Consider the following 11648-nt stretch of genomic DNA (forward strand, 5'->3'; position numbering starts at 1 on the left):
ATAGCGCCAGGCGGGCGGTGAGACCTGGGCCGGGGACGCGGGGGCTGCAGGCTTGGGAGCTGGACCCAGGGGAGGCCGGGCCGCCCCGCTCTTTCCCCGGCCCGGGTTTCCAGACTCCAGCGCATCCGCCCCAACCTCCCAAAGCTACGCGCCCCCCATGTCGGCCCCGCTCTGCCCGTGCGTATTTCAGCTCTGGCCCCTCCTGTCTGCGGCGAGCGGGCGGGGGCGTCTCCCGGGCCTGCCCATGGACAAGGTCAGCACGCAGCCCCCTGGGCGCTCAGAGCCGCGGGGACGCGACGCCGCACGCGCAAAGCGCCAACCGAGACCCCCGGGGTGGAGCCGTGCTAATAGAAACATACCTACCCCCCAGCCTTTCCTGGGAGGGGGTCAGACCCCTCAAACTCTTGCCCCAGCCCAGTGCCCCTCAGCACCCAAGACCCACCTAGGAGGCTTGGGCCCGCCAGAAATGGGTAGGGAGAGGGGGCGATGGGCCGGGGCGCACGGCCCTCTTGCCGACGCTGTTCCCTCCGCTTCCAGGTGTAGCGCCCCCGCGCGGCGCGGGCGGCCGGTGCCTCCAGCATGACCGGCCAGAGCCTGTGGGACGTGTCGGAGGCCAACGTCGAGGACGGGGAGATCCGCATCAACGTGGGCGGCTTCAAGAGGAGGCTGCGCTCGCACACGCTGCTGCGCTTTCCCGAGACGCGCCTGGGCCGCCTGCTGCTCTGCCACTCGCGCGAGGCCATTCTGGAGCTCTGCGATGACTACGACGACGTCCAGCGGGAGTTCTACTTTGACCGCAACCCTGAGCTCTTCCCCTACGTGCTGCATTTCTATCACACCGGCAAGCTTCACGTCATGGCTGAGCTGTGCGTATTCTCCTTCAGCCAGGAAATCGAGTACTGGGGCATCAACGAGTTCTTCATTGACTCCTGCTGCAGCTACAGCTACCATGGTCGCAAAGTGGAGCCCGAGCAGGAGAAGTGGGATGAGCAGAGTGACCAGGAGAGCACCACGTCTTCCTTCGATGAGATCCTTGCCTTCTACAACGACGCCTCCAAGTTCGATGGGCAGCCCCTTGGCAACTTCCGCAGGCAGCTGTGGCTGGCCCTGGACAACCCTGGCTACTCAGTGCTGAGCAGGGTCTTCAGCATCCTGTCCATTCTGGTGGTGATGGGGTCCATCATCACCATGTGCCTCAATAGCCTGCCTGACTTCCAAATCCCTGATAGCCAGGGCAACCCTGGCGAGGACCCTAGGTTCGAAATCGTGGAGCACTTTGGCATCGCCTGGTTCACATTTGAGCTGGTGGCCAGGTTTGCTGTGGCCCCTGACTTCCTCAAGTTCTTCAAGAATGCCCTAAACCTTATTGACCTCATGTCCATCGTCCCCTTTTACATAACTCTAGTGGTGAACCTGGTGGTGGAGAGCACACCTACCTTAGCCAACTTGGGCAGGGTGGCCCAGGTCCTGAGGCTGATGCGGATCTTCCGCATCTTAAAGCTGGCCAGGCACTCCACGGGCCTCCGCTCCCTGGGGGCCACTTTGAAATACAGCTACAAAGAAGTAGGGCTGCTCTTGCTCTACCTCTCTGTGGGAATTTCCATCTTCTCCGTGGTGGCCTACACCATTGAAAAGGAGGAGAACGAGGGCCTGGCCACCATCCCCGCCTGCTGGTGGTGGGCTACTGTCAGTATGACCACAGTGGGGTACGGGGATGTGGTCCCAGGGACCACAGCAGGGAAGCTGACTGCCTCTGCCTGCATCTTGGCAGGCATCCTCGTGGTGGTCCTGCCCATCACCTTGATCTTCAATAAGTTCTCCCACTTTTACCGGCGCCAAAAGCAACTTGAGAGTGCCATGCGCAGCTGTGACTTCGGAGATGGAATGAAGGAGGTCCCTTCAGTCAATTTAAGGGACTATTATGCCCATAAAGTTAAATCCCTCATGGCAAGCCTGACAAACATGAGCAGGAGCTCACCAAGTGAACTCAGTTTAAATGATTCACTACATTAGCTGGGAGGACTTGTCACCCTCCACCCCACATTGCTGAGCTGCCTCTTGTGCCTCTGGCACAGCCAGGCACCTTATGGTTATGGTGTAAGGAGTATGCCCAGCCCCTGAGGGGAGAGATGCATGGGATATGCACCCAGGTTTCTTTTGCAGTATTTAGAGTTGTTTTTAGAGGGTGGTGTGTCTGACACCATGCCTTTGCACCTTTCCATGAAATGACACTCACTGGTCTTTGCATCGTGGGCATAAAATGTTCACCTTTTTGCCAGATGAGTACACCCAGAATGCTAATTTTTCTGTTCATCGTGTACGCTATTCTAGTGCTTGTGGCCCAGTACTGTCTATGAGTTGTTGTGCTCCTGTTTCTGAGGTTGTCGTGTGAGTTCTGTACAAAAAGCCCCCACAAGTCTGTCCACTGGAAATGCATCTATGAGGTCAGCAAGGATATCATGAGATTTTTGCTCACAGTCATGTGAAAACAAAATCTCAGCTCTTTATTCATTGCTTTCATTTAGTTTTAATACCAAAACAAAGAGAATGCAAAGTTAAGCACACTTGACCAATGCAAGTCTGTAAGTTGTTTTTATAAATGATCTGTAGTTCCGTGGCTTGCATGGGTGCACCTATCATCTTTAGAACGATGTACACTGATGTTCATCTCATAAATGTCACTCTTTAGAGAATGTTAGTTAAACATGTAGCGAAGATCGAATTTTTTCTCCAAGGACAGATGTGTTAGGGAGAGGGGCTTCAGCTAAATAGTCGAGACCCTAGGGTGCTTAAAGCCAAGTCAGTGCAGGCTGAGCCCCTTGGTTCATGGTCAAACCTCCGTGTTTGCTAGGGTGACTGTAGAGACATGTGTTTCTGGATGAGGTTTCTGATCTAGACCATTTGACCAAACTTTGCTGCGTCTAAGATATTAGCATGTTTTTGAAATATTTATTTTTTAAGATGTTTAGGAGTAAGGTTGTGTTGTCTTCCTCAACTAAAAAGAAGTTTACTGTTGTATCGTCTCCCTGAGGTGAACGTTGTTGAGTTGCTAGCAAGGGCAGTAGCTTACTTTTGTTGCCTGCTCTGAAAGCTCATCAAATGAGAGCGCTTTTATTTCTAAGCAGAATTTACTCAAATAATTTTGCTTCTAAGATATAGTATGTTGTATATATGTTATGTTTTCCCTGGAGTTCCTGCCATGACATGGAAACCTGGTGGTATGGAAGCATGTACTCAAAATATAGATGTGCATGAAGGTGGTGTGGCTTACCCAGGATGGAAATGCTGCAGTTCTTACTTGCATTCCAACTGCCTTTCACTGAGGGTGAGTGGGTAGAGGCCAGGAGAAAGGAAAGAGTTGTAAAATAAAAAAACTGCTAGTTCATAAAATGTCATAAAAATTGTAAACTTGAAAAGCTTAATGCTATTCAAAAGACTTTCGAACTTCTAAACTTGCATTGAAGGGAAATGACTGTTTTCTCCTCCAAAATTCTCCTGCCCCTCTTGTTCAGTTAACCAGCACATAACATTGTGATGGGGAACCTGGGTTCCTCTATAAGATAATTCTTCTCCATCATCTTTAAGGTAATCTGATGGTTTTCCAGGGGGCTTTCATTATTGTTCCATCTTTGAAAAGGCAATAGAACCCAGGGGTCTGAGCATGGAGCTATCCAGGCTTTTCATCCAAAGGTTGGGACTCTTCTTAAGAGGTCCTTTTGTGTTTCAGTTGATTGAAGATGATACTTACCTCGTGGAGGCATGGCAAGGGTCTTCTCAGAAGGCTTTGTGTTCTTGTAGTTGTCATGGCTACTACAGTGTGGGTGATTGATTGAATGAATTCACTAGCCGCTTGTGTCCTGGAGCCCCCAGTTCAAATCTTTCCATCAGACTGGAGGCTCATGGGAGGCTGGAGGTGGCTGTCTCCTAGTGTCTACATCCATGTCTCTGAAGCATCAGGAAAAGTGAGATGACTTAGAGGCAATGGGGCACTGAATCAGAGGAGCAGGGCTATTTTTCAGAATTTGCACATGGAACACTTAGCTTTGGCTGTTGCTTCCAGCCCTGGAAGGCATAACATTTACAGAATCATCCCCAGCTGCACTGAAGGCAGGTAGTGGTACAGACTTAAGAGGACCGTTCAGTTTGCCAAGGCTGATGGTGTTGGGTCACTGAGCCTGGTATCCACGGCCACTGACCAGGAAACTTATGCAAACCGGAAACAAGGAAGGAGGCAGAATAACTCAGTCACTCTCATGAGGTTTTTCTAAACAAGAAGGCTTACCACCAAAAAAGAGGTACCCTAGTGGTTACCCTTTGCAGATGTGAAAGCTGGAAAACTTGACTTTTCTTTTTGGTAATGACTTGCATTTATCTGGTGCCTTTCATTGGAGGAATCCCAAAGTGCTTTAGAGACTATCTTTTTAACATCTCTTGTACATACATATATACTTACATATATACTTATATAATATTATCTTGCCCACCTGGACCTTTAGTCACTTCTGAGCAAGAGAATGTCCCAATAGCATTGAGTTTTTCAAGTGGTGGTTTTAGATAAGTGGGAGAGAGAACAACCCGGCTGGCTTGAACCATGGAGTTAATTCCCACAAGGGATGTAGACTGACTGGTGACCCAGAGAGAAATAATCTTCCTCTTCCCTAAAGTCTCACTAAGATGTGAAGTTTACAGGTGCTCTCCACTGGGTCTTCGATTGACCTTGCTAGGTAACATCTAACCAGCAGTTTTTTTTAGTCCCTGAAGCTAACCAGGGAGGGTCAGGTTAATTTTCTGCATTGCTCTTGGAGCAAAGGCTAAAAATATGAGGTGACATCTTTGGCAACCAGCCTGTCAGACTGACCTGTAAACCTCCTTTAGGGGGACAGAGTAGAAACTGGAGATGACTTGTTTCCAGCTGTGAGCTTGAGAGAAGCGTCACTCCCAACATTTGAAGGTTATTGCTTTCAATACCATTGGGACAAATATACGGGCCAGGCTTTGATATCTGTGATGTGCATTTTGGAAGTGCTGGGTTGGGAAGTGACACATGTCTGTTGCACAAATGCATATTGGTTACAGGATTGTGTTTTCTGCCAAACCCCCACATTTCTTGGGTTTGCGAGTGAGGAAGGGCATGTTGTAATGCCGAGCTGATTTGTAGCTTGTAAGGTAGTAATTGGTGTTTAACATTTGGATTTGTTATTTCTACTTATCTTAGCACTCAGATAATTGAACTACCTGCTAATTCTTGCCTCATTTCAAAGAAAATAAGTTGTTATGCACTTTGGGATAGTGGTGATCTGTACAGGCTGTGTGTTAGCTACTTGAAGGTTTAACTGGTATTTCTTGTATGTTTTAACAGCATGACTTCTTACAGAGTTATAATTTTTAAAATTGAGGACGCCGTATTTGAGATGTCAGTTTTAACACTTATTAACACACTACTGTGCAAGCACTGATGCAGGCTGCACAGAACCATTATGTCTGATTGTTGCACTTTCATCTCTGTGCCTGGATTCGGGAATGGGCAGTAATACTGACACACCCAGGACTCCAGCCTCAAAAAGTGTGCAGATTAAATAGATGAAAATTATTTGCACCTCTTGGAGGCACTTCAATTACATATGCAGTAGCAAACAAGGAGGGCATTTAAAGTTGGGGACCAGATTTCCTGAGAAAGCCTGTTTGTTTTTGTTTTCTTTTTTTGCAATTTGGGGGAAGGGGAAGCTGTTGTTTATTCTTTGTAAAGGCGGGATCCTGCTTTTCTAGGATCTTGAGCCACTAGCCTCCTTTGTAGAAGGAATGGTCATGTATTCTTGTAACTCTTGGGAAACAGACACCCCTGCAGGATTTTCCTCCCGCATGCTTTCCTGCTCAGCACCTCTGTCAGCCTGCCCTGGCAGCCCCACCCTGTTCCAAAGTGCCACTCTCCCTGCTGCCGAAGTAGCTCCCTCATAGTAAATTGGGTAACCCTGAGTGTCCTGGCTGGTTGGGCATGAACACTGCTGGGGGATACATAGAGACACTTCTTGGCACACTTAAAATAGACTGAGAGTATAAGCCGGTCCAAAGGCCATGGTGAATCAGTAGGAAGGCCACTGGGCGGACTTGGTTCTGCTGGGTGTTGCCTTCAGCTCTGTGACTGTAGGTACATAGTGTGGCCTCTCCAAGCCTCACCTTCCACTGCTGCAAAATGAGAAGGTTGGATTAGATCATCCTTAAAGCCCTACCCACTTCTTCATCTCAATATAAAAACAGAATTTCTGCATGTCTCTCTATGTCCTCATTCTAGCCATGAGCCGATCCTACTATCCCTAATTTATTTTTAAGAAGAGCAGAGACATTGTTTACAAACAACCTTCCATTTGGTTTCATTTCCTGTTCAGCAGTCAGCCACAGTAGACGACATTTGCAGGGACAATGCAATCAGGGAAATGCTTGAGCTAGGTTCTGATCCAAGTGAATCAAGTTTTAAAATCATCAGCGAGTGTCTCCTTTGGGATTTCCACTATTTCCACCTAGGTACACTGAATCCAGATTCCTGCTATTAACAATCATTAGACAGAGGAAAATCACCAAGATCCCATTCAACTTCAGGGCTAACACTGCTCATTTTGGTTTGTTGCCTTTATGAAGGATAGGAGATCCCCTACCTGTTTCCATGAGGTTATTGGGGCCCAGAAGGGGCCCTGAGTTGTATAGAGCAGATGCCTGTCCCATCCAACACTCAACTCACACTGAGCAGTGGTGGCATCTGCAGGTGACCTTATCTGTGTATGCAGCAGAACGGTGTAGAAATCTGTGTTAACCTTGCCCCACACTCATTGAGGTTGAGGAAGGATGCACAGCACTGCTCTCCAGCCTCGCCACAGTCTTTGCATTCCATCAAGTGGGGGGTAGCTCAGCTCCTCCCCTTTAGCCACCATCCCTGCAGCAAGGGTATAAATGAATGTTCAGGGGTATCTTAGGGCCAGGATGCCTTACATCTTAAAAGGAAAAACAAACACCTCCCTTTGAGGGAAGAACTTACATGTTGCATGTACACGGTTATTATCTCCTGTTATTTTTAGGAGAATTCTTAACTAGCATTGCCACCCAAGGACCTTACATGGGTGTTACATCTGGTCGATGCTGCAGGTCTGAAACTCTGCAACATTTTCCCCCTTCTGGGACCTCACTTGTCAATAGCATCATCCTCCTGGGTAAATTCTCCCAAGCAAACGACTGTGTCTGCAGCTGGCAGCTGATGCATTCAGAAGAACAGAGATGCAAACAAGTCCTCAGAGATCCGTGGAGGGGAAAGAGAGGGAGGGGAAAGAGATACAAGAGACGGGGAGAAGAAGGCTGGCGTGCCTTGGAGTTGTGTAAGGTCCTACAGAAGGAACGGGATAGGAAGAAACCAGAACATGGAGGGAAAGAGAAAAAAAGAGGGAACAGGAGAGAGTGAATAAAGGAAAACGCAGAGAAGAAAGAAAGGAAAAGAGCAGAGAGCAAAAAGAGAGGCAATGTCTAGTGACATTATTTTAGGACTTCCAGTGAGTCTATTTTATTTCCAGTCAACCTAGCGTGCTCCTAGCCCAGCAAGGCCTCCTGGAGGCAACGATCGCTGGGGTTGCTCCCACTGCTCTCCACCTGGACTGGCCCCCATCCCTGCTTGCCAGAGGGCTCCACAGTCTGGTAGAATAGAGAGCTCCGGAGCCCACTGGAAGCATTTTTGGATGAAGAGGGCAATGAGGACACAAGGAAAGAAGGAATGACTGTTTCCTCTGTGAAGACAAGACTTCCGGGCTACAAACAGAAAGAGGACTCCAGGGGCCAGCCAGACAGGGTGTGGTGCTGGGATTCAGGGCTGGACAGGTGGAGGGGAGGGAAAAGGAAACAAACCTTTTCCTCCAGGAACAGGAACCTGCATAGGCAGAGAAAAGAAGGCCAAAGCACCAGCATGTGTGCAGAACGTCGAAGTCAGTAAGTCTAGAGAGAAGGAAGGTGCAGATGGGGGGCAGAGCTAAGCCATCTGAAGAGCCTGAGCTTCATGCTTTTGTTACCAGGGTGGAGACATCCTGACCTGATGAATGTTGTCAGAATGTGACTCTAGCATCAGCTTGGAAGTGTGAGAGGGGACAGGTGGCTGATTTGAGGTCACGGTCACAGTATAGATCAGATACAAAGGGAGTGGGGTGGGGAGGAGGGGCAGTGCAGGTCAGCGGGGAGGCGGCTCTGCAGGACTCCATCAGTGACTGGATATGGGATGAGAGGGAGGGGAGGATGGTTTCTGGGTTTCTGGCTGGGTTGGTGGCTGGGTGGATGGTGGTGCCACGTGGAGAGATAGGGAATACTCAGAGCCATGTTGCCTGAGTGCCTGGGACACACAGAGGGGGTGTGCGGTGGGCAGAGGGAGGCCTGGGGTGGGAGTCCTCAGCTTAGAGATGGAAGTGGACACTATGGAGAGGCCAGGAGTCACCCTGAGGGAGACTGGCATGGGAAGGGACCCTTGGGGATGAGTGAGGCCATAGCCTTGCTTTTCTCAGTTGACTCCTTATCTGCCAACCTATTTCTTTCCTTTTGCCTGAGAAATCCTAGAGGGGTGACCTTGGCTTTCCTCTCCTGCCACTTCCTTGTGTTTTCTCTGTGGCTGGCCTCTGTTCCCACCGCCCTTTTGGAACTGCTGTCCTGATGGTCACCAGTGCTTTCCTGATAGCCAAATTCAGTGTCCTGTCCTCCACTCTCAAGCTCCCCCGAATTCTTTGGCCACACAGATCAGCCTCTAAGTCCCGGGCACTCCCTCCTTTGCGATTTTTGGGGCTCTGTTTTTCCCTCCCATCACCCCATGGTTCTTCCTTCTCCTCTGACCCCTCCCTCTTCAGTTTCCCCCACAATTCTGTCCACAGCCACACTGTCCGTAGGAGCCTGCCACACCCTATATCCAACTGCAGCCTCAACCCACCTGCAAAGGACCCCTGTGTCTGTTGCCCGATGCCCTCACTCCTGAGCCCCACACCCACGTCACCCATGTGCATTGGCATTCGCCCTCTCTAAAATGGAACTTCCCACCTTCACTCCAAACTTGCTCTTCCTCCTGACTTCTTCCTCATTTCTGTCAATGGAACCACAGCGCTCCCAGCCCCTCGGGTTGAAATTTCGGTCATCTTTGAATCCTCCCAATTTATGTACCTCTTTACTCACCATCGTGATTATTTACTGGCAGCTGAGTAATTGCCAAGTACCATGTTAGACGCAAGGGAAATAAATCCAAAGGGCATTGTGCACAGTCATAAGCAGTGTAGACTTGAGAGACACTTTACTGTGCAGCAGAATCCTCCAGGGAGCTTTTCACGATGTAGATTTCTGGGCATCACCCATCTACAAATTCAGACTCTTGAGGTGAAACCAGGAATCTGCAGTTAAAGGTTCGCAGGTGACTTGGGTTCAGGTGGCTTTCAGACCATTCATGGGGAAATACTACTTCAGGGGTTCCCCTTGCAGACCACATCATCTCCTCGCCTGCACCCACTGGACCAGGTGTCTCCTGCACTTTCCTCGGTATCTTGCATGTTGGTCCCCTTGCATCCATTCTAGGGCTCTCACCCCACTTCTGTCCATGTTAACTCATGTTCATTCCCAACAGACTCATCCCCAGGCTCTCCCCCAACAACCCATCCTTTTCTGCAACCCCTCCACTCCCCACCCCCCACACACATCTTTCTCTTTCCAGTGTCTTGACCTACTAGTGACTTCTTGGCCACCGTTGGTGCTCCTGTTGAATATAACCACAGATGCCAAGGGCCACAGCTGAGGAAGTGGAAAATCTGCACGGCCCCAGTAAGGTGCTATCTAAAAGACAGAAAAGGGCCCATTTAGGAAGGAGTTGCCTTTCAATGGGCAGCCAGGCACAGACAGAAGAGACATTAGAGCTTTGTAACTAGGGACACACAGAGTTGGCAGCACAAAGGGCCTGGGCCTCTGAAGGTTGTATGGCCAGGCTCATCATCCATCCAGGGATGACCCAGCCTGCACCCTAGACTCTCGACCTCCCACAGCAGCCGGTCCATCTGCCCAGCAGTCCCTGGGCACCCAGGAGCACAGCCTACATGGCGTGAGCGGGTGGACTGGGGGTATGTGGCAGGAACAGAATTGGGGTTCTTGGGGAGGTTTTTTTCCACTTAAAACTCTTTTTGTCGCCTACGTCTCCAGACATTTAAAGACTTCTGAGCTATTTTCAGACCTACTATGAAAAGAACTGAGGTGCTAGCAGTCAGACACCCATCGAACTGTTTCCTAAGAGGAGAACTGGCATGACTCACTTTTGATCTGTCAGCTTTGTATTGATTTTTCTGGCAAACTTTGTAGGTCTGCCCAGGGTTGACTCCACTGGGAGCGGCTACATTGTAACCTGCTGCGTCCAGAGTCGGTCATTACAAAGGCCACCATCACAGGATCAGATTATGCATTTCTTTTTGTGGGAATGTGGGAGGAGAGGAGGGAAACCGCAATCCACAAAACCAAGGGTGTCCCTGGGCTTCCCCACTGCCTGCTGAAGGGAAGCCAGGCAGCTCTCTTCATGCCTCTCCTGGGCTGGGGACTGAGGGCTGCCTTTGGAAAGAGGGGCTGGTTGGAGCTGACAGAGGCCCAGAGGCAAACCAGTTCCACCCTGACCTTTCCTCTACACTGGGAACCAGGGAGCCAGCGATTGGAGGCTCAGAAGGAGGATGGTGAGGTTTATGCACAGTTTAAATATATTGCTATGTAATTTTCCAATTTTAAAACATGAGATCACTGATTATTCAGTAGCTTCCCCCCCACTTTTTTTTTTTTTAACAAAGTCCTCCTGTGTGTATGTTTGTGTGTGTGTATTTAAAGCCTTTTCAGTCAAACTGAGATATCCTACTGACCTTCCCATTGTACCTGAGCACCCATGAGAATGTGTAGATGCGTGTCAGAGCTTTAGAGACTGCGAGGAGCTCCCGAGTCTGAGGACTCACTCGTGCTGGTATTTCAGGGAAGAGCTTGATGCCTGAAAACTGGAATGTGCAGATGTTACATATTGAGAGACTGGAGTGCTGGCCTCAGCAAACAGTGCCAGGAGAGGAACCAAGAGGTGGAACCGCGTCAACCAGGAGCCATTGTTTCGCTGAGGGCAAAGCCATTTGCCAGGCCCTGTGCTGGCTGCCCTGGCCCTCAGTGTCTCCCCCCAACTTTCTTGTGGGTGCCCTCAGGTGAAACAGCCCCTCAGACAGCCCCTTTGGAGCAGGTTTGACATGTCACTGAGAGATGCATATGTGTGTGTGTGCCTGCGTGCATGTGTATGTCTATGTGTGTGTACGTGGGTCTCTGTGTCTGTGTGTCTGTGAGTCTATGTGTGTGTGTGTGTGTGTGTGTCCATTATGTCTGTGTGCCTGGATGTCTGTCTGTGTGGCCATATGGATGTTTATGAGCCTTGTGTGTATCTATGTGTGCCTGCGTGTATGTGTCTGTGTGTGAACCTCTGTATATGTCCATGTGTCTGAGTGTATGCATGTGGGTGTGTCTGTGCCTCTGTGTGTGTCTGTGAACATGGGGGTGGAATGGAAGGGGACAGCCTCACCCGTGCGGAGAAGGGGATGGAAGCAGCTGCTCTCCAGGGCTCCTGGTAGACATCACTTCCACAGAGAGGC

General features: G+C 49.8%; 1 protein-coding gene across 1 annotated transcript; it reads left to right on the forward strand.

The window, feature by feature from the left end:
- The first annotated feature begins 537 nt into the window (after positions 1-537).
- On the forward strand, positions 538-6498 carry KCNS2 (potassium voltage-gated channel modifier subfamily S member 2). Its single transcript, XM_008001183.3, has one exon. The coding sequence runs from the start codon at positions 580-582 to the stop codon at positions 2011-2013; it is 1434 nt and encodes a 477-aa protein (XP_007999374.1). The 5' UTR covers positions 538-579; the 3' UTR covers positions 2014-6498.
- The last annotated feature ends 5150 nt before the right edge of the window (positions 6499-11648 follow it).

The sequence above is a fragment of the Chlorocebus sabaeus genome, chromosome 8, assembly GCF_047675955.1.
Source record: "Chlorocebus sabaeus isolate Y175 chromosome 8, mChlSab1.0.hap1, whole genome shotgun sequence".
Lineage (NCBI taxonomy): Eukaryota > Metazoa > Chordata > Mammalia > Primates > Cercopithecidae > Chlorocebus > Chlorocebus sabaeus.